Here is a 23,457-nt window from a genome sequence, read left to right on the forward strand (position 1 = left end):
GCTATTGGCTGATGATGCATATCAACCCATGTAACACAAACACAAGGATCCTCAGGGGAAGATCAAACGGCACAATGAAATGCAAAAGAGCTGGCGAAGCATCATTTCATTTTGAAGAGGGCTTTTCCAGCCACCCAGCAGACACCATATTTATGAAGCATTGGATGATATGATGGTCTGAGAAGAATCAGTGCTGTTTTCCTTAATAATGCAAGATGCTCCTGTTCTTATATAATGAATGAATGAATTCCTGAAGAGTTCACAGAGGTGTGGTTTTTGCAGAATCATTGCACAGCTTCATGTCACCATTCATTACTGAAAATTTAGACAGAAATATAAAAGCTGACCTAAAATTTGACAGCAGTTTGAAGCTGCAGTGGCAGAAAACTGAAGCTTTCCTGGTTGGAATCTATAATGAGGTGTTTGGTGACACCTGCTGCCTCATGCATGAAGTTGCACATCATTGTACTTTATATTGTAGAAATATTTCCCTTAAATACACAATATGCTGAGACTTTATCACTCTAATCGCACGCATGCACGCACGCACGCACGCACGCACGCACGCACGCACGCACACACACACACACACACACACACACACACACACACACACACACACACACACACACACACACACACACACACACACACACACACACACACACACACACACACACACACACACACACACACACACACACACACACACACACACACACACACACACACACACACACACACACACACACACACATTAATTACACTGTTACAGGTTTATCTTGAGCATCTTATTTTTTTTTTATAAATATTTGAATATTTTTGTCCATCCATAAAATCTGAAACATAATTTGACTAAAATCTATATAAAGATAAGAAACAGAAAACAATCACAGAGCAGCAAGCATGGCTCCCCTCATTTACACCGATGAAAAGTCAAACCTACAGAGAAGAAGGACAAGTATTTAAAATGAGGCATAAGGCAAAAAGGCTTAAATGGTAAATGCCTGAGATTAAAACATCTTTTCCCACATGTACTCATCTCAAACTCAAACATAAAAACATCACACTCAGATTCCAAAATATAAAAACTAAAACCACATGATGGATCTGTGTGGACTCGAGCTCAAACTTTCTTTTTCTAACAGTGTTTCATACTATTCAGCAGGTGAGAGCAACAAGACAAATATTATTCCCCTTTGGCTTTGTAGTGCAAACTAGGATGACTTTTAACTGCAACTCAACTAAGGCTTCATCCTGCTTGACGTTGAGACAAAGTATGCCTAAATTATACATTCATATTATATTAACTGTCTTTCCAGTCAACATACTGGCTTTCTTAAATGTGCAATTCAACATGCAGCGATGCCACCTGGATATAAATAAAACTCTTAGAAGCTAAAAAATAGTTCCAGTGATGCAACTTCCAATCATTACGGGAAGCATTATGTACCTTAGTGTGCTCTAAATCTCCTCTAATGCCACAAGCATGAGTTATGGGTTGAACAGGCTACTTATACTCTGGTCTTCTTAACTGTCGGACACAGCAGTCTCCGCTATCTCTCCCTCTATAACATTCACTGATCCTAAGGGCTCAAAACCAGCATCTTGCACCTCTGGGACACTCAGGTTCTCTGTGGCGACTTCAAAGCCTGCAAGGTCATACGTAGTCTCTCCGCTCAGAGAAGCGGTAGTGATCCGGTCAATACACTCTTCTTCAGTCTCCTGGATGTCTGATTCTTCTTCCCTCTCTGGAGAGGAAGGTCTTTGGTCAACAGATGATGTATCTGGAAAAATAGTTAATTTCTTTTTGATTCAAACTGAAAGAAAACACTCTCTACACCATTTAAGAAATGCTTTTCTATTGCTATTTTAGCTGTGTTGCTTTCAGGGGGACTATTTTTATATGGCAAGATTAGAAAATAATAACAACTAAGCCTTTAAACGTACCCAGAAGTGCAAAGCTTGCAAACAATAGCTGGGTTAAACCATTTTCTTTTTTCTTTTCAAGCTGGATGGCATTGAAACCACCTCAGTGCTCCATTCAGCTGCACAATTCAATCCCTTGTAGAGGATGTAGAGGCACTTACCCAAGCTACACTGATCACCAGAGTCATCTCCATAATTAGCAAACATGGAACTCTGGCCCATGTCACTGGTGGAAACCATGTCTGATACGTCTGGAGTCATCGCTTCTGGTATGTTGGAAACATCTGCAAGTCATTACATACAATTCTCTGTGAAAACACGTCAAATAAATCACCGAAAACAAACAAGTGTTTCTGAAAATTTGATGTGGTTACCTAAGTCCACAGATGGCTGAGTAGGCGAGGACACACACAGGTCCTGCACAGCTTCTTTAATTTGCTTCAAATTTATTTCACTGACGCTAGAGGGGCTACATGCATCTACTGAAGGCACCTGCGAACAGAAAACGTTTAGCGTTTTAGACGAGTAAAAAAAGCTGCATCAAAGAAGTAACAAAAGAAGGATGTGATAACCTGTACCTCAGTGCGCTCGCTTGCAACCAAGTCTCCACTGCTGTCGATATCCTGGGATTGCAAAACAATTTTGTTCAGGGTGTCGGACTGAGCTTGACGGGTTGGGATTCTGTGCAAGTAACCATAGCCAATGCCACACCCTAAGCTAGAATTCAAGACCAACAAAATAAGGGTGTTACTATAAATGTTTTTTATGCCTGTACATGTACAGGTTGCATGGAAAGATACGGTTGCAGCTATTAGACATAACACATACCTGCCCTCTCCTCCCCATGCTCCATTTGGAGTCACCACTACCTCTCTGCATTGGTCAGTCTGTGTGTTGTACACCAGCAGCTTCAGAGGTTTCCCCTCATTGGCTTCAATCAAAGAAAAGAAATCTTCTGACTGCAACACAAAAAGAAAAGGAATTTAAAGTTGCACACTCTATGTATGTACTGTGCTCATGAATGTTTGCATCTTTTTATACAAATTTATATGAATGAAAATAAAACAACAAAGCTTACATCTTGCAACACCTGGTCAGCTCCAACGATGAAGTCATCGTGAGCAATGAGGCCGGCCAAAGCTGCAGGAGAACTGGCTTCCACATCCTGAAAAGGGAAAGATGGTAATGAAGATGTTTATTTAAAACCACTGTCTGTATATATGTGAATTTATGTGCGACGATGGCACACCGATCTTACAAGAATATGACTTTAATGATTTAAAAACCTTCTACTCCTTTATCTTCTTTAATTTCTTCTAATGTACAAAAATACTGAAAAGAAACATTTACTGGTTACTATCTCAAAGATGCCAATAAGTGGTTTTATATCAGGTAAGCAAGAGTTAAACAAAGGAAATGAAAGAATAGCACCCATTAGGGCTAGCCTTGACTTACCAAGACATGCCAAACGTTCTCATTGGCTCCTTCAAAGCTGCAGAAGCGAACGCTAGCTCCCAGCAGGCCCTGACCGCCCCACATGTTACTGGGTATCACCTCTAGTTCCCTCACGCGCTGGGTTTTAGAGTTGTACACTTCAAGTTTGACCGCTTTCTCCATATTGGCTTTGAGAAGATCTTTCAGCAAGTCGCTCTCTTTATTCTGGAGGAACAAGATAAAAATGGGCTATTCCAGTGACAGATGGTGAACCAGTTTCCGTGTAAAAGAACATGAAATGGTGAAAGATTATAGCAGACTGTATGGCTCAGGGTATAATTCAGAATTGATGTAGAATTGTTTTTGTGAAAAATAGAAAAGGAAAAATATCTGTCAATCAGGGTTTGCAATCAGTACACAGAACAGAAGCACGCAGTAATGCACACTTAAACATGGACATGCCGAACCACCTTTAACTTAAGCATCATAGGAGTCTACTCACAAGTCGGGTATTTCCAATGGAGAGAATGAAGTCAAAGAAAGGCTCCAGACCAGCCCTCAGAGCAGGCGAAGCCTCTTGAACCTGAAATGTGAAAAAAAAACATAATATAATCAAGCAGATTTAACATGAGGGGTTTGATTTGGACTTTATTCTTGATTGATCCTTTGGGAAGAATCCCGCGGGGAAAAAGAGTTTCCAGCAGTTTAAAAAAACACAAGGGAGGCATAAAAAATACAGTATAAAATAAACAATAAACTCTTAGCTAAATAAATACAGAAAGTATAAAAAAAAAACAGTAAACAATAAACTCTTAGTTAAATATATATGAAGTATATTTAAGAATACAGGCCAAATAAAATTCACAGAAAATGAAATCAGATAAGTTAAATGTAGAGGAAATGTATAAGATCAAATATGTATGACTGTATATGACAGAAATGAGCAGCAAGATTAAATTATTGCACTTTAGTGGTGGATTAAATTATTGCACAAAGAAAGAAGATAAGTGTCCTGGTATGTAAGAGTAGATTAATATTCGATTGATTGATTTATTTTTATTTCAAACTTGTTTAAAAAAAAAAAGCAAGACAGAAAATAATAATATTAAACAATTAAAAAGATACATGAATAACACATTTTCTTTTTTTTTAAATGTCCAAAAAGGAGTGGGGAAAAGTAAACACTTATTTAATCCAAAAGGCAGTTTATTTCTAATATATTCCTATCAAATATATATTATTTCTTACATATTTATTTCATTCAATCAAAATGTATAAACGTATTGATATACTTTAACTTTATATAAAATATATCAAACATCTAAATGTGTTCAATATTTAAAATAAACAAATAAATAACTAAATAACAAATTGTGAGCCCTCTTTACACATATATGGCACAGTGCGTGTTCCCCCATGCTTGATACGTAGCGAGTACACAACAATGACATTTATGACAACAATGACAGTCTCTCTCCAGTCCCTAGCCTGGACGTGTACCAAATGCCACCTCATCATGGGCGGACACCATTAAAGCTGACCCCGCGTTACTACACACGGAATAACCTGACAATTACCAACCAAACGAACGTGTTTCTTTATGAATAACTACAGCAACAAAACGAGCAAAGTTAGCTTGAGTGACGCTTCAAACACGAGTTAGGGGCGAGTGTAACCTTGCACTGCGCTAACTTATTACATACCCCATGAACATGATATCCACTATAAGTTCCCCCGTCCGACAAAAACGAGCTCTGCGGTAGCCCCATTGCCGTCAACAGTTATACAGCCACGTACTATTAACCCTGACTAAGTGTCACTGAGGTAGTGTAATGTTAGAAGGCATCACTGGAAGCTACACAGTTGATTGGAGCTAGCTAGCGCCAAAGGCAGGTTGACAGGTTCAGAGCTAAAGGCAAAGCTAATAAATACAGATGGCAGAGAAATCGATCCTGCACTGCGCTGGATGTCCACGCTGGTATCAAGCAATCTGTGTTCGATTAGCCGCCGTTGACGGGGTGCTCTGAGCGGCTGCCTAGCAACAGACAACGCTATTGTAAAAGCTTTAATTTCATTCATAAATAAATGACTTTTTTTCTTTCTTTCTTTTATATTTTTTCAGAAATGATTCACCAGGCCTACTAACTAGGCTACATCGGTATATTTATAATATATATATTATTTTGTTAAAAAGAAAAACATTACTTTTCATACATGTTCCACAGTTATAGACAATATCAACAATATATCTCTAAATGTAGCAATATTAAAAGCATAAATGAAAAAGTACAAAGACAGTAAAACATACAAAAAGGAATGAAGAATAACACCGTACTCTTGTTGGGTCTATGTAAATCATAAATAAGTCATAGAGTTTGGTCTATACCTACTCTGTAAAGTGTCCTGAGATAACTTTTGTTATGATTTGGCACTGTAAATAAAACTGAATTGAAATTGAATTGAAAACAAAAATGTATGTAAATGTATGCTAAACTAAGGGGGTACATTTGAAATGCATAAATAATCATAATAATAATTTATTATTTTTGAGTTTTAAGTTTTCCATAGTGGTCAAATAGGATTTAAAGTCTGAATCTTTAAAACTATATCAGGAGGGTAGTTTGTTAAGCCAAATCATTTTATGGATATAGTATTTTGCTAAGATAGCCTAATGATCAAACTAATTATGTTATAATTGGATATTTGGACTGGAAATCTGATTTAGTAAGCTTGTTACCGAAGTTTCACTATCTTACCTTTTGGGAACTAACCTAGATTACAAACCTACGTTATCTAGCAAATTTATTTACTTTTAAAGATTACCTATTTGAAAATATTCCATAGCCTATATTTCATAGATTTACAAGGATAATAACCCATCTTAGTCTAGCACAAACAATACCTTTTTACATATACATTCAAATACAAGAATGAATGGAAATGTATTAATTTGGTTAAAAGATCTGGAATGAGCTGTCGATACTGACTGCCCCCTCATCTGGATCTTATGTGTTCAGGCAGCCTGGGACAAAGTTTTAGTCACCCACCAACCATTTAAACCACCGACTATATTTCCATTAATATTTGTTATATTTGTTTCTACATGTTTTATTTGTAGGCTATATAGTTCTTTATGCACCTGTTTTTCCACAACATGGGGTTGAATATAAGCTGTGGTACATGTTATTTTTTCACTGGCTGTTGATCAGTTTCTGCCATTATCAGTAGGAAAATCTGTATTTGGGTCACACTCTTTACAGATGGTTTGGTTAAATTTGCATGTATGCACCTGCTCTTTTCCCACTATGATAAGAAATATGAGCTCTAGTTTTTCAAGTTTCCTAAATCATAAACAAAATATTAATACAAATGCAAATACAATATAATATATATGGAATTTGAGGGATGTAGCCTACTGTACGTATAAAGTTTCTCACATCTTTTTACTCACTACAACATTAATTATTGTACATTGGATTTGGAATTTTTCCACGTGGATTGTGGATGTTGGCAGGTAACTTAATGGTTGCCTAATAGTCTCTGAAGGTCTTCCAGTCTCAAACTGGTATAAATAGTTCACAGCAAACTGCGTCTGGTTCTCACTGCTCCAACATGATTCGGCTTGTGGCTTTCCTCTCGTGCATTGGTAAGTTTTTCAAGAAACACACTCTACAATAGACGTTTTTTCAGTGCTGTTAGAGATGTGAACCTTTAAACAATAACATCACTGTACTCTCTGCTCATGCTCATATGTGCCCCAAAGGCCTGATTTGTGCTGAAACACCCTTTAACCATGATGTGCACAATGAGAGGGTCATAGGAGGCCACGATGCTAAACCCAACACCTGGAGATGGCAGGTAAAAGCTATACTTTATTTCTTTTTTTTCATTTGACAGCGATTCCATACAACTGTTGGGCTTTTTGTGTTAATATAATAAACATTAACAGGGATTTTATCGTTTCTTATTGAGCCAATAGGACCTCATCGTACTGAATGATGTCTGGAATAACATTTAGTCCTTTTATCAGTATCAGTGTGTTTTTGTTCTCCGTCTTCTCTTAGATTTCTCTCCAGCATAATTCATACAATGACGGTTATTTCTACCACATATGTGGAGGCTCCCTCATTGGCAGTTTCTACGTTATGACTGCGGCTCACTGTATCCTCAGGTTGAGTCTCTCTCTGGTCCTTTTTGGCATATCATTCCTTCTCTACTGGATAAATGATTGTAAATTAACATAGTAGGTTTTTCTTATGTCCCTGTCAGCATGGATCCTCGTCAGTACCGTGTGGTGGCAGGTGAGTATAACCTGTACGAGTATGACGGCAGTGAGCAGTTCATCAACGTGGAATCGATTGTTGTCCATCCAGGCTGGAATGGGGACCTTGGCAAAGGGTAAAGTGGAATCCATCCCAAATGTCTCCACTTTCCCTCAGATTTTGCCACATGGCTGCATTTTTACAACTAGATGGGAACAAAACTACTGTATCTCCTGCCTTAATTTCAAGTCAAAACAGTCTAAACTTTACTTCTTTTGATTTTTGTTGTTAAAGAAATGATATCGCACTCTTGAGACTGGCTAATCCTGTGTATGACAACGGCTACGTGGCCATCGCCAACCTTCCCTACCCTGGAGAGATGCTGCCTCATGATTTCTCCTGTCACATCACCGGCTGGGGACTTATGGACTGTGAGAAGACACTAACACACACACACACACACACACACAATTACACACACACACAAACACACACACATTAATTACACTGTTATAGGTTTATCTTGAGCATCTTATTTTTTTTATAAATATTTGAATATTTTTGTCCATCCATAAAAATCTGAAACATAATTGGACTAAAATCTATATAAAGAGAAGAAACAGAAAACAATCACAGAGCAGCGAGCATGGCTCCCTCATTTACACCGATCAAACACACACACACACACACACACACACACATTTATATATGTCCCTTTAAAGCTATTTCTGTACATCTAATTAATAAACCTATTTTCACCCCCACTCTTTTCACAGATGTAGGGACTGTTCCTGCCAACCTGCAGGAGGCTGCCATCCCCGTGGTGGAGCATTCAGTCTGCTCCCAGCCTAACTGGTGGGGCAGCATTGCTCTGAGGACCATGGTGTGCGCTGGAGGGGATGGAGTCATATCAGGCTGCCAGGTACAACATTTTTGTGGATTTAAAAAATATATATTTTTCTGTAATTTAAAGTAAATCTAAGATGATCGTCTGACAAGAGGGCAACCCAGTAGACCACTGTCTAAGTAAAAGCAATGTTAAGGAGTCTGAGTCAGAGGTCATGTCCTACTTCTCATTCCTCGTCAAACTTGTTGCTGCTACCTGTCCCAGGGCGACTCTGGAGGTCCCCTGAGCTGTTACACAAACGGAGCCTGGAGAGTCCACGGTGTGGTCAGCTACGGCCCATCTGGCATGTGCAACCAAGTGACTAAACCCACCGTCTTTACCAGAGTCTCTTCCTTCCTAGACTGGATCGATTCAGTGAGCCTCCCTTTAACCTCAATGATGTGACTCTGAAAATATCACCACATTTTTCATCTGCATATTTCAGCAGCCTGACTTTGTGTGTGTGTTTTTTTTCCAGATCATTCGATAGATGGCACAGTGTATTCTGTCACATGGAAAGAAACAAAATAAATTTGCGTCTCTGTCATTTGTGTTTAACATGCAGTACATTTTTTTTACTTGTAGTTCTTAAGTTAGCCAGAGGGTGGTGATAGAGGTTCATGTTTAGACTAAATACCATACATCCTGACTATACCATGTCCCTTGCTTACAAGCAGTCTGCAAAAGGGGCAAAGTTAAAGGGCCACTAGGCCAACACAAGTAGAAATGGTGACAACCCTTATCTACCTCAATCTTCAAACTCAGTGGATAATAAAGGGATTCTTTGATGAGTGTTTTAAACAGACCAAAGGGAATTGTCTTCTATAATAGTCCTTAAGTTAAGGCAATGTGGCACCGAGGTAAAGCCTTTTAATGTAGTCAGAATCAAAGAAAACCAAAAGGAATTCTTGTAACATCTACCTAGAGACTTAACGAGAACCACATTTTTTTTATAATGGGGGCCAAATGTGAGCTATATGCATCCACTGGCCCGACATTTCCTTCTTGTCTGGGATTTCTGGCCATATGCTTGCGGTGGTAGTCAAGAGACTACAGCATTACATCACATAAAGTGTTTTTCTCTTAGCCATGGCGACCAGAAACCACAGATGGATTCCAGTGGTTTACACAAAAAAAAAAAAAAAGAATGCCAATGCATTTTAATGTGACTATCTGCTGCCCCTAATGCTATAGAAAATATGATTATAGGTTAGAACATGAAACCATTGAAAATACTTCCAGCTAGGAAGCCACAACTAAAATATGCATGAGATAAACTGAACTGTATGGGAACTTGCTTCTCCTTTGCCTACGGATCTAAGCTTCACTAAGGTTTACTATGCAGCATAAAATTCACTTAACAAATCCACAACAAACAACAGCGTTTAGAAAATGTTTTTTTTTATTATTATTTGGAGGGACAGGCTTTCAAAATGGCTTAGATGAAAGAAACTGTTTTTGAACAGCAGGTTAAAGTGTGAATATGTAAAAAATAAAGCAGCTTTGTTTGCTCTGCAGGACCATTCAAGCAGAAATATGTACAACACAAAAGGCAAAAAGTAAGACACGTTCTTTGAAAACAAAATTTAAAAAAAGCTGTACTGTAATACATTACATTGATTAACACTCACTGTTGCCATTTCTTCATGAGAATTGATGTTTTATACAAGAGAAACAAACGTTTGCTTGCAAAAATCAGTGCCCTCTTCATGGCATAACAACATATATCGGATGGATGTCAAAGTAATCAAAAAGGCAAAAGCGAATAATACATTTCCAATGTGCACTCAGCACTTTTTCAAAGTATACAATTAATCAGAACAAGTTTTAACAAACAGGACCTGCATGCATAATTTCTAAAGGGTCCAGAAAGGCTGTTAAAACAGCTGTAGAAAGGGTGAGATATGTACATCAACTCTCTAGTGTCCTCAACTGTTCACACAGGTGACAGCAGAATCACCTTTGAAAGGTCTTGTTGAATGAATGAGGCAACGCTTTCATTTTCAGGGTTTGTGTGCAAGATAAAAATTGTATAATATATGCAGTTTTTATCCACAAAATCCTTTTACATGTGTAATTTATTACATATTGTAACCCAAGTCACAGACTTCCAAGAAATTCAGAATACAATCAAATTGATCTTTGCAATTTACTTAGTTTTAGTGGCATTTCGCTAAGATATCCAACCATAAGACTGCCTATGAAAAATACTTCAGAATGCTAGAGAGCGATAACCTTCATAAGTACACATTTCTCTATAATTCATATATTACAAAGGTTGTCCCAGATTGAAAATGACTAATTTTGCTTTCTTAATAAAATATTCAATTTGTTCAGTGATTAGAATTCTTTTGTCGACCTACATAAATTAGTTACAAAATATTAGTGTAATTTTCTATGGTTACATTATAGGCAGCGATACAATAGACCCACAATTAAGTTTCAGTGATTAGGGAGATTCCACAGTTTTCAGTCCCAAAGCCTAAATGGAAGCACTCTGCACACACCACTGGCAGGCATGGCTCCCCTGATAAGCAGGCACATCCAGTAAACTTCACAACACCCCATTTTATTGCCATAATGTCTTAAATTAAATAGCTAATGAAATGATGACGTAATAATTTATCAAAAAAAGTTAAATGTAAAAGAGAATAGATATTAAATACTTTCCGATGGACTTGTGGTCCCATTTCCCATAACGATGACTTAATGCGATATGGAAAAAAAGGAGGAAGATTGCACTTTCAGGTGAAAACATCAAACCACAGTGCTTCTTGAGTGAAAGTAGGCTTTTATATGAAATAAATAAAATAAAATCATGAAAGGAAATAATTTAAAACAAAAGTAATGAAAGACAATACGAGCTACAGCTTTTAAATGGTATGAGCATTATTTCTAGTTACCCAGCTCATACATAAGAAACTCCATAATTTAGCGTTGAACTGTTAAATCGACCCCATACAACCACAGCAAAGCCTATTACATCACTATTTTCACAGATAAAGTGCTGATCGAGGAGCTTTTAGAGGGATTTTTTTGTACCATAAGACCCTTATTGGGAGAGATCTTGAGAAGAAAGAGTCCACTAGCTTCAGGATTCAACACAGGGAGGACCCTCATTTCTCAAGTCATCTGGGTGTCCATCCAAAGGGAGGACATGAATAGAACTATGTTGTGATTTGACTCTGGTTTCATATGAAGGCCATCACAGCAATGGTCACCATACATTGCCTCCAAAAGCTAGAAAGCTAGAAAAAAATCCCTGAGGTGCACATTCAGCTGTGTTGAGATTCCCAACCTGGCCCCGGTTTAGGTTGATTCCTGTTTAGCATATGGTTGGTGATCTTGGTTTGGTTAAAAGAGCTTTCTTAGGAACTGAGAGCCATCATTGGTTTCTGTGGGCCTGGTCAAATTGATCTCTTTTTTTGTATCTTTTTCACTTTTAACACTAGCTGCCATCTCACACAGCAATAATCCCAAACTGCTTTGCTAACGTTTTGAAGGCAAGTGTGGAATTTGAACATTTATCAGGCAAGAGGGAAATCACAGCTTCCTCCAAAAATCATGGACGTCTTATGTGCATGTTCGGTCCCCTCCAAAACCCCTGTTTTTTTTTTCCTTACTTGCACTGTCCACACATGTTCACGGTTTGTCAGACTTTCACAGACTCCATCACAGACAATTTCATGGCTTCCTCCAACAGCTGATTGTCTGTAAATGTGGCGGGGGGTTCTGGGACGGATTCTGAAAGGCCAATCAGTGACTCCAGGAGGCAGGTCCCGGGGTCGCTCGCCGGAGGGAAGCTGGGGTAACTAGGCAACTGAAACTGAAAAAAGTTGTCCATGTGTTCATACTCCTTGAGGGAGTTGTAGAGTGAACTGGGCCCCAAGCAAGGGAAACCGTCAAAGAACTCCAGGTCCGACTCCGAAGAGAGGCTCAGGTCCATGTTGTAGCTTGCCGAGCGATCGATGGTTGGGGAGGGCGTGCGTGGCACATTACTGCTATGGAATAGGCCGTTTCCCTGGTTGGCGTTCTCGTCCAAAAGTTCTGAGATTGCTGTTGCTCGGTTGTCTGTGTGATCATCCAAAAGTGAAGCGTCTATATTGTCATTCTCATCAGTAAAGTCCACCATGCTAAAGCTACTAAAAGCCTCCATAGATGGCTGCTGTTGCTCTTGCCGTTCTGGGCAACAAATGCTTTTACAGTCTCCGCCGTCCCTGCTACTTCTTGAGCCGTTCTCTGTGTCGTTGAAGCTCAAAATGCGGAGGCCTTTCTCATCCACGTCCAGCTGGGTGCGATGCTCACACAGGCTCTCAGAGTCCTCGCTCTGACCTGAAGAGTCTGATAAGTCTGTCATATCACTGCTGCAACTGTTCTCTCCAGCTGCCGCCAAGTCGGTACTAAAGGGGAAAGAGGGCACTGCTGGCAAGGTGGTTGTGTTCTCCTCTTCCTCCTCTGTGCTCGACTGCTCCTCAAGCCTCTTCTCCAGCTCCAGCTTCATGATAGTGTGGATGTAATGCGTCTGTACCCTGGTGGAGTTGAACTCAATGCGGCCTTCTGTGTTTCCACAGCCGTCCTTGGTACAACCACATGGGAAAGAGGAATGATCCATCTGTGGGAAGGAGTAGGAAGTAGTTAAATTACTTGTAAAATACAGATAAGAAGAGCCAATTGTATTATGATTTGAAACCCTTCTTGTTAAACCGCAGTTTAGGGGTTTTTCAGCTCTTACCTGACATTTGATGCCGGCCAGGCTGCAGCTACATGTCTCAGGCTCGCAGAAGCCCTGGCAGTCACAACCGCAGTTCTCCCTAGAGATCCTCAGCTCATGCAGCTGCCTCTTCTCTTCCTTGTCAATCTTCTTCACACCGACTGCTTTGAGCAGTGCGTAGCGACGTTTAGGCGGGTAAGGCTGAAGGAACGAGCCCTCATCCAAATTGGCCCCACCGATGTCAATGTCCTGCTCGGGGATGTCGTCCACCGTTAGCCGCTCCGCCTCCTCGTTCTCTTGAGTTCCATTCTTAGTCAGCTAAAGAGAAGAAAATGCATCAAAATCCAAAATTGTTGCATTGAACATTGTACATCGCGATTTTGTGATTTTAACAAATAACCCAAAAACACTTTGGGGCAACTTAGCTCACCTTCAATTTGAGAGCCTCCAGCTTTTCTTCCCTGAGTCTGCTGATGAATTTTTCCCGGCGTAGGACCCGCTGCTCCACAGCAAACTCTGCAAGCGTATACGTGTGGAGCTCGCTGTGGCGCTGCATCATGCCCAGAGTGCATCCTCCTCGACTCGGAACACTGGTGAAGCCCTGGCACCGAGGGAAGAAGAACACTGTCACCTGGTCAAAGGTCACGTTGCCTCGTCGTGCTCTCTTGGATTTCTTAAGGATGGATGTTGCTGTGGGCGGAGAATGAATAGATTTAGAATACATCTTGTAGTAGGAGAAATCTTTTAAACTGGCTTAATTGCTTTTTTGAGCCACTAGATGGCATAATGCTCCAGCACTTTAAGTCTTTAGAAGTGTGCAAACCCTGCTCAACAGACTGTAAAAGGACACCCCTCTGATTTATTGCCCTAGTCCTCAACCGAGCCTTATCATGTACCCAATTAAAAGACACGGCTAACAGGAGTCTAACACGCTTACATCCTGTAAAGTGAAACCTAAACTAACGAGAATCCATTCAGCCTTGTTTCTTGCCCTACTATGTGACAAAAACCACCCAGCCCTGGAATTTCCCTGTGGTGGCCAACACAGAGGAGGAAGCAGAGCTGCCAGAATCACAAACGGGTGAATGCTCGGGGCTTCCGGAAGAGGTGGAGGGTGGAAGTGTAACTCTCAGGACAGGAATAAAAAAAAAAAAACTGCCCACCCTGCTCTCCCTGAAAGCTGACAATCCCAACAAATGGCGCAGTAGCTGAAAGGAGTCAAAGGTCTTTTCTCTGTTAAAAACATTCAGGACGCACAGAAACCAGCCATGGTTCTATCCTCAGACAAGTACAATAAAACCATATGGGAACCGGAGTGAAACCATATGTGGGAACAAGTATCAAGCTTTATTATAAATTCCACTTCCTCAGCCCAGAAATATTCAACAGGACTTTTGCGCCTCGCTTTAAGACATGTAACCTTTTCCCTCTGCTCAAGAGCTTTTTTTGTGTGTGCACGTGTGAACAGAAAAGGATGCTAAGATGTGTTGAGCATTACACCTTTACTAAGTAATGGGGAATTCCTTGTAGATTCCCATTTTCTTGGCCGTAGCTTTCTTCAGACACACCCTGAACAGCTGCCCTCGAACTGGAAAATCAGTGCACTTGGTGCCATAATTGAAGCTCAGAAGATGAAAAGCAACCTTTTACACCAATACAGGTACAGAAAATAACTTTACTATGTCGTTTAAATCTGCCACTAGGGGTAATACAGATAAAACAAACTGCCAGTTTCAGCTTCACATCCATCAAATCTAGTCAGGCTTATGACACCCGCAGGAGACAAATGACACCTTCTCCACTGCCTCTGAATGGGATAGCTTTGCTGGCTGTTCCCCACCCCCCTTCACCTCACATTGGCAGGCAACTTTCTGTCCAACACAAACACCGGATTAATGGTTTGCACAATCTGCTCCTCTAGATGTGTCTGTATGCCTTCTTTGCTTGATTGTCCTACCCCCTTTTTTTTGTATCCCTCCACCCAGCCTCTTTCAGCACCTGTGCTGGGTGCACGCCCGGGCTTCAGACAAGGCTCTGTGTGTTCCCCAGCCTTGGCAACCTGCCACGCTTCTCCTCCTGGCTCCCTGCCCCGCCATCCTGGAAACCTCACAACTGTTTGCCCTTCTCCCCTACAATCCCTCTCCAACCCAACCGGTCCCCTAAAGGCCAGCAGACGCACCCAGGTCCAGACAAAAACACTCTGAGCCCACTAGACCCACATCTCTCTCTCTCAAAAAAAGGTGAGGCTCTGTCTGTTGAGACCGTGGAGACCGAGCCAAGGTGAGCAGCCACTGCATAATGCGATTAGCCATTTTGCAGCTTTAGGGCATGAAATCAAAAGGGGGTATTCATTGCACAAGTCTGAAATCATTTCTGTAAAATGTTTCATGAGCTGCCAGCTGCCTAAATTCCTTAACTCTCCCCCATTTTCATGGGTTTATTATCAGAGCCTCGGCAGAGCAGCAAAGAAGGGGCAAGATAACGCATTTAAAAAAAGCATGCACCATCAGCTCTTTCTATGAGATATTGTTGCTGGAAGAGGACACTCACTGTTGAAATGTGTTGCTGGGGAGCTGGGGTTGCTGGGAGTGGAATCCAGAGTGTCCGAGTAGCAGCTCTCCCCCTCCGAGTCCCAGCCTGAGAAGGCAGAGGAGAGGGAGGAGGGTGAGGAGTAGCATGGGTCCTCATCCACCTCCTCAAACTTCCTCTTGAGAAGCCCACTCATGGCGTTAGTGTGAACAATCTGCGGGAAAGAGCAGAGGGAGGGGTTATTAGCAAATTATTCACACTTATTTGAACAGCTTTGAAGTTTTGTCTTATGAATGAACCAGAACCAATGAATAAACATTATCTGTATGTTGCATGGAAGCTGTTGTACTCTCACACACACACACACACACACACACACACACACACACACACACACACACACACACACACACACACACACACACACACACACACACACACACACACACACACACACACACACACACACACACACACACACACACACACACACACACACACACACACACACACACACACACACACACACACACACACACACACACACACGCCTTTTACAGCGTTACTGGTGCAAGCGAGTCCTGTGCTCGGCCATGTGAGACCGTATGCATCCCAATCTCATGCTGCACTCAGCTGAGAGTGGAAGTTATCCATGGCACAGGAAGCAATCAATCAGGCCTATTCGCATAAGTCAACAATTACTGGACCCTTCACCCTCTTCCAAATCCCATCAGCTCAGCAAATGCATTGATTAGAGAGAAGGACCGAGCACAGAGGTGGACCAAATCATTCAGCCATAGACATTTAATTTCAATCATTCCCTTTAGGCAGTGCGATCAAATATGCGGGCCAAAGCCAGGGCAATTTGCCACTTATCCTGTTTAATGTGTTCGCATGGCCCTAGTAGTAAATATGTACAGCTATGCATAGTAAAGATGTTTTGGTATGCAACTCCTGCATGTATTTTTTCAGAGCTCTCGTGAGAGAGGCTGCTGGTTCAGCGATAAAAACAATCAATCCTTTGAGACAGACAGACAGAGACGGGGAGGAAAAGATCATCACGAGTAGGGAGAATGCCACTTACCCTCTTATCTTTAAAAACATTGCCCAATATCTGTGAAAGCTCCATGTACAAGCTTTGTTGATTTTAATCAATTCATAATAATCCCATAGCTCAACCAAATAAACCACAGTGTGTTCCAGTCAAAAAAAAAAAGAGACATGAAAAATGAACATGCTGAATGATAAGAAAGCTTTACTGCTGCTGGGTTTTTCCGGTTATGGGAAGTGTTACGTGTCTCTGACAAACAACAGACAATGTTCCTCACATCTTCTGGGGAGAGCGAGGCGACGGCGACTGCGAGACAAGACGAGTCATCATGGCAGTTCGGGGGCCGAGCTCCTGCTAACTTACACAAGGAGGGGAGGAAGGAAGTGAGGGGAGAGGAAGACATGACTGGGCTCAACTCCAGCGCAGACACTCCCTACGATGATGTGAAATGGGAAAGGAGGCTTTTTACTTTACCCGTAAAGAGATTATTTCACCATCAAAACTGTTTACCGTCTTTGAAATTTCATCCAAATCACTTACAGCTGCTGTAGCTCGAGCGTGTTATGCATGCACTTTGATTTCTGTTTATGTTACATTTTTGGCAACTTAGTTTATAAGGACATGTAATTGTTGCACTCCCTGCTGCTTTTTGGGCTTGACAGGAGCATTGCAGATTAGAGATCTTTAAATTTATGCCCCACACACGTCAATTATTAGACATGGCTCAGACACACAGACACCAAGCTGTCCTGCCAGCAGGCTAATTTGTCACCGCTACTCCTTAGAGGACTGCTAAATGTGTCAAAGGCGGGATACGTCATACCCAGAGATCCTCCAATAGCTTTAGAGGAACTTTAACTCCATGTGTGACCTGCACGCCTTGTTTGTCTTATCAGGATGTTATGTAAGCATCAGCAAGTGAAGAACAAGGGGGGAAAAAATGCCTAAGCAGGTTTTCAAGGAGGGGTCATTTTCAGCATGCAACAGGGAGCAACTATGCAAAACCGGTCCTGCCTTTTGACAAGGATAAAAGAGAAGCCAGAGTCAAGGGCAAGAGGCTGACACCTTTGTATAGGCAGTGGGGGCAGCTTTGCAGCTGTATAGGGGGATGTTGTTATTGCTGCAGTCAGATATTTTTGTCCCCAGTGCACATATGATGAATGAATCACCTTGCAATAGGTCAAGCTGGCTCATACTGTCTGCAACAAACAAAAAGGCGTCCTTTACATTGTGACCACCTCAGCGTTTTTTTACATTACCGAACCAGCGCGAAAGGCAGTCGCTCAATTCCCATCCATCAACTTACTCGAGCAGAGGATAATCTCCAAATGCCTTTCACAGCCACTAATATCATCACATCATGGGATTTGCCTTGAAACAATTCAGAAACACCTGGGTGCAGCATCTGTTGCTTATGTATTCAGTGATCAGACAAGTGTGTTCTGAATGTCACACCACAGCACACGGATCTCTGCGTGAGAAAAAAGAGGAGCACAAAGGTTCACCTTACATTTTTGCTGTCACTCCCACAATTCCCTTTAAAAAAAAAATGTAAAAGCCGCGAGGCATCCTCAAGGGAGTGCATAGCGCCAGCTAAGCAAAGTCTTTTTAATTAAAAGCTGCAGTGAGGCAGAAGGGGAGGAGAGGGAGAGGTTGGGGGGGGGGGGCAGTGGTGTCAGAACTGGGTCATTGTCTCTTGACTGCAGTCTACCTGACACATTGATTTGTTAATCCTGTTCAACGGGCAGAAACAATGGCGAGAGGTTAATCCTGGCAAGGGGACGGCTTGTAGTCAATCTGGAGCTTCTCAGCCTGCTCAGCCGCTGCACCCAGAGAACAAGGCCAACAGAGCAGGGAGAGCGGATGGAACAAGGGACTGGGGGTAAAAAGACAACAATCGTGCAATGACTCATTTGCAAAAGGGAGGAGGGAGGGAGGGAGGGGGGGGGAACAAAGATGAAAGAGAAGAATTCTGAGCTGGCTCCTCAAGAAAGCAAGAAAGGAAGAAAGCGGTGCCTGTGAATGTCTGCTCTAAACGGAGAATGGATGTGATCGGACAGCCCAGCCAGAGAGGGAGCACAGCATGTTTTCAACATGCACTAAATTATGCATCACTGTCATTCCATCAACCACACACAGGCAGGCAGATAAAGGACGCATCCGCTGAGGTGCTCCCCAGCCAGTTGTCACAGAGTTGGGGAAGATAAATCTCTGGCGAGGAGATTTGTCACCAGAATCACTACACAGCTCAAGTCAGACGCATAACTATGTCAGTCGAATAAGATTATCTTGATACATGCAGCTACAGCCTGTTAATATGAATTCAGAATCCAAATTCATTCCCGTTTTATCTGCAGACGGCTCATCAAGGAATTAAATTATTCCAACCGGGGAGGATGTTAAAAAGTTTAGGTTTAATCACTCATTGAGAGCACTCAACAACAAATGAGCGAACAGCACTGCTTTACCTCTTCACTTAAAAAAAGGAAAGGGCGTGAGGAAGGAACAATCTATGTCGTCATATTTAATCTTTCCAGTGCAACAGAGAAGAGTTAACTAAAAGCAGATGCTATGAGGACCACAACAAAAAAAAACTAGAAACGACAGAGTGGACTATCTTCAGGAAAATCTGAACAGCCTGAAAAGCCCCACAGCCCAACAGGACAAGTCACAGTTGACTTTGCCCCCTTGCACTGCCTGTCCAGCCCCTTTCCAGCTGATAACAGTGTGGGTGGGAGCGACATGTCCCACTAAACTTAGTCAGCCGAGAGCATTTACATAACATGCTACGGTGACAACCCTGTGCACTGCCTGAATGACTGACTGGCTGACTTGAGTGCTCATAAAATGTGATAATGATAAACCTGGGAGTCTTCTTGTGTGTGTAGGAGTGTGTCTGGGCAGGCTGCCCCCCTCCAGCCTTCATGGTATTTCACCTCTCACTTCCAGTTCTGTCACTGAGAAGACTGGGGGTAATTGATCAGAGCCATCAGAGTGACAGCGGGCTGGATTCCAGCTCGTACACAGCTGGGGGAACACTGGCGTGCTTCTTAAAACTCAGCTGTTAGGCAGAAGCGCTCCACCTGCTGGAACAAAGCAGGGAGAGCTCCCGTTTTCTCCTCTATGAGCCCGTTGTTCTCCCTGAAGCCCGAAGCTCACTGTGACTGTGCCACAGAAACATTCTGTTCCTCTGCCCCGACCAGTGCACACTCCAATTCCAAAAAGGAGAGGTAGTGGGAAGAAGGAGGGAGGATTGTACAAAACAAATAAATAATGTCATTTCTCCAAGCCACAGGAATTCCTTTCTGGCAGCACCACTCTTGCTGTAATAGTGGGAGAAGAACACACACTCTATCTAACCCAGATGTGTTTTCTACTGCTAACCACTGAAAACGTCCTACACGCATAAGGCAGCAAAGCGAGCTACCTCTCCTGGCCACACCTGACAGGGTATTAGCTTGCACGTGCACCTCACATGCCCTCAGCTGTCATTAATCTGCTATGCAGGACAAACTTGAATAGCCAGGTGATGCCTGCAGGAGTCTGTTTACTCTTACTGATTTGAGTTAGTTTATTCAAATTGTGAACCAAAGAGAGGGCTAATTTCAAGTACACCCATTATTAGAAAGAAATATGTAGTTCTTTTCTCTCTCTGCTAGATTTGCATGGATCAGAAACTGTTTAGTGTGTAAATTAAAGCAGAGATGAGAAGAAAATAATTCCTTTGCAAAGCAGCAAACATGCAGCTTTGGGTGTGTGTGTGTGTGTGTGTGTGCGCGCGCGTGCGTGTGCGTGTGTGTGTGTGTAGGAAGGGAGGAGGTGGTTGCAGGTTCAGGGGTCGTGCTCCAGTCTGGGACACTTGCAGTATGGAATGCTGGGAGAGGACAAAGCAGATGGGAGCTCTCCACTGCTGTGTGGGAGACCGGCAGCAGACTCCCCCACCGCCCCCCCCCCCCTCATGTCTCCAGGCACAAAAGCGTGGGGCCATCCTGCGTGACCAAAATGAAGCAGGCACAGACAACCTTGTCTGAACTCAGCACTGCCGCTGCTGCCTCTCCCAGCTGGGGAGACGGATACTTAAAGTGTGTGTGAGCTTCCTGATGTTGTGAAACGTACACTGCAGTGCACACAGGAAGTGGCCATTCAGATCATCTATGCTGACAGCTGCATGCACCACAAGGTTAGCCGAGCACAGGATCATATGATGGAGATGAGGGAGTCAGGAGGTATGGGTGGTAATTATCATGGTTGAAATTCCTCCAAATATTTGCAAAGAGCTTTTGTTGCTTTGTTTCATTTAAGTTCAAGACAACAAACTGATTGGCTATTATTGTTTAGAGGTGTTAAATATGAGCAAAAATGGAAAATTATACTGCACAAGTGAGTTATTCAACATCTATGCACATTCCTGGGAAATGGTGCCACATGAAATGCACAGCATCCACTGCTTTATTCCCTTCTCTGTAAACAAAGGATCATTCAGCTCTCTGTAATTCCAGAAAACATGATTCCAAAAAAGATCCGGGTGAGGTCGCGCTAGAGACGATTAAATTGATTCAGTCGCTTTAGCAGGACAGATAGAGTCTCGCTCTGTAAAACAGGAGCCTCAGACTATAGCGGCATTTCTGAAGAACGCCTCAATAACGGCTTCTGATAAGCATCTTGTACATAAATAAACAAGCAGCACTGCTTTTCTACACATTCAATTCCCACTGAACACGTATGCGTCAACATTATCAGGAAGTATCCATGTGCTGCTATGGAGAATTATCCAAACAATGAATCGCAACATTCCCACACCTGGCCCTAAGCGTAAATTGATAATCTGCACGAGGTAGGTTTGGGGAGGGGGGGGGGGGGGGGGGGCAATCAATCAATCAATCAATCAAAAATCAATGATTTAAATGTAGCCGAACGTGCACGTCGTGAGGCTGGAGGAGCATGTGCTCTCTCTCTCCCCCCGTTGACCCGATCGTTCCTCGTGATTAATGCTAATTCTAATGACAGCAGCACTGTCAGCTGTGTGTGCGTGTGCGCGCGCGCGTGTTCACATGTAGTGCCTTCAGGAGTCGCTCGAGTTACAAGAGGCGCACCAGCACCGCTGAGGTGAACAAGAACAACTCCGCACGGGCTGAATACACAAAGCCGACCTCATCAACAGTTCACACATATATTAATCCGCATGTGAATACACACTCGTGTAAGGCAAATACACTCCCGGTGCGAGCTGGGAAGTTTCTAAAAGAAGAAGAAGAAATAAAACCCTGATAAATGAGCGATCGATTATTCAATCAATAAGTGAATACAGCCGATTGTTGGAATCTCGACTAAATCAATGAACAGTTTTTATTCATTTGCCATCATTCTGGTCACCTGTGTGTAAACCGACCGTGCAGTCCCCCCCATTAGTTAAAACTCACTTGAGCGAGCAGCCGACCATGTCAATATTTAGCCTTAGAATAAAGCGTCAAGTTAAAGCGACTTTAAGTGTTTCAGAGGAAATCCAGCAAACACGCCACACAGATCCATGTGAAACAACACTTTCGGACGCACAGCCTACACATTTAAGAGAGAAGAAACTAACTATTTGGCAAATCCCTCCTCCGCTGAGGTTAGACACATACAAAAACGGTGTTCAATCACCCAGCGGCTCTGTGTCTGTACTCACCACCAATTCAAGTATCCGATCACCATCAGGGACAAAACAGCGTTGGGTAAACAGCCGATGGGATAACAGTGGGAGTAATCCGAAAAAATTGGCACAAATAAATAAGCTACAGCGCCGATCCCCGCATATAGACAGCTCTCGGTGCTATTGTCTGTGTGTGTCGGCCGTACGGGGCTCCGCACCAGCTGAAGCGCTTCCCTTGTCTGTAGCAGACTGCCGAGAAGCGCAGCCTTTTTCGTCAGTGGAAAACTCCCTCCTGGCGTCTGGTCTGACGCAGGCGGTGACACAGGGAGGCTGCCCACGCCGCTTCCTGCCTGTCCTCCTATGTGACTGTGTGCCCGTACCTGCATGGACGGACATGCATATGGTCCTCTATTGTACTGTCATATTGTGTAATAATAAGGCTAAGAAGATAGTATTATATAAAGTAACCACCCCCAGAGCCCTTCAAGAGTCTCTGGTGGTGAGTTTGAGACAATATTAGATAGATAGATAGATAGATAGAGAGATAGATAGATAGATAGATAGATAGATAGATAGATAGATAGATAGATAGATAGATAGATAGATAGATAGATAGATAGATAGATGGATGGATAGATAGATGGATAGATGGATAGATAGATAGATAGATAGATAGATAGATGGATAGATAGATAGATGGATAGATAGACAGATAGATAGATAGATAGATAGATAGATAGATAGATAGATAGATAGATAGATGGATAGATAGATAGATGGATAGATAGACAGATAGATAGATAGATAGATAGATAGATGGATAGATAGACAGATAATACATTTATAAATGCACAAATGTGGAAATTAGACTACAATGATAGGGTAATCTGCACATAAAACACATTTAGCTAAAATCCTTATATGAAAAAACTAATTAAAACTAAAAACTATTAGTCTAGTCTAAATATATAAATATACAATGATAGCACGTGGTAATATTCTGTACATATAGTGCAAGTGTAG

At 42.1% G+C, this 23,457-nt stretch overlaps 3 protein-coding genes across 3 annotated transcripts; 1 reads left to right on the forward strand and 2 right to left on the reverse strand.

The window, feature by feature from the left end:
• Positions 1–776: 776 nt before the first annotated feature.
• LOC310963273 (Golgi reassembly-stacking protein 1-like) lies at positions 777–5,132 on the reverse strand (the record flags this gene model as incomplete). The annotated part of the gene is made up of 9 exons (XM_083936015.1): positions 777–1,787; positions 2,091–2,213; positions 2,304–2,421; positions 2,508–2,646; positions 2,758–2,888; positions 3,008–3,094; positions 3,385–3,588; positions 3,866–3,946; positions 5,067–5,132. The coding sequence occupies 9 exons, from the start codon at positions 5,130–5,132 to the stop codon at positions 1,531–1,533; spliced, it is 1,206 nt and encodes a 401-aa protein (XP_083792141.1). The 3' UTR covers positions 777–1,530.
• Positions 5,133–6,975: 1,843 nt separating this feature from the next.
• LOC310963326 (elastase-1-like) lies at positions 6,976–9,001 on the forward strand (the record flags this gene model as incomplete). Its single annotated transcript, XM_083936070.1, has 8 exons — positions 6,976–7,009; positions 7,127–7,221; positions 7,428–7,550; positions 7,649–7,761; positions 7,920–8,056; positions 8,402–8,547; positions 8,737–8,886; positions 8,990–9,001. 8 exons carry the CDS (start codon positions 6,976–6,978, stop codon positions 8,999–9,001), a joined length of 810 nt encoding a protein of 269 aa, XP_083792196.1.
• A 930-nt stretch (positions 9,002–9,931) lies between these two features.
• Positions 9,932–22,655, reverse strand: csrnp1b (cysteine-serine-rich nuclear protein 1b). The gene is made up of 5 exons (XM_083936378.1): positions 22,471–22,655; positions 15,773–15,965; positions 13,653–13,912; positions 13,244–13,540; positions 9,932–13,123 (listed from the first exon to the last, which is right to left on the reverse strand). Exons 2-5 carry the CDS (start codon positions 15,945–15,947, stop codon positions 12,164–12,166), a joined length of 1,692 nt encoding a protein of 563 aa, XP_083792504.1. The 5' UTR covers positions 15,948–15,965; positions 22,471–22,655; the 3' UTR covers positions 9,932–12,163.
• Between the last annotated feature and the right edge of the window lie 802 nt (positions 22,656–23,457).

This window comes from Echiichthys vipera (genome assembly GCF_963691815.1).
Source record: "Echiichthys vipera genome assembly, chromosome: 21".
Lineage (NCBI taxonomy): Eukaryota > Metazoa > Chordata > Actinopteri > Perciformes > Trachinidae > Echiichthys > Echiichthys vipera.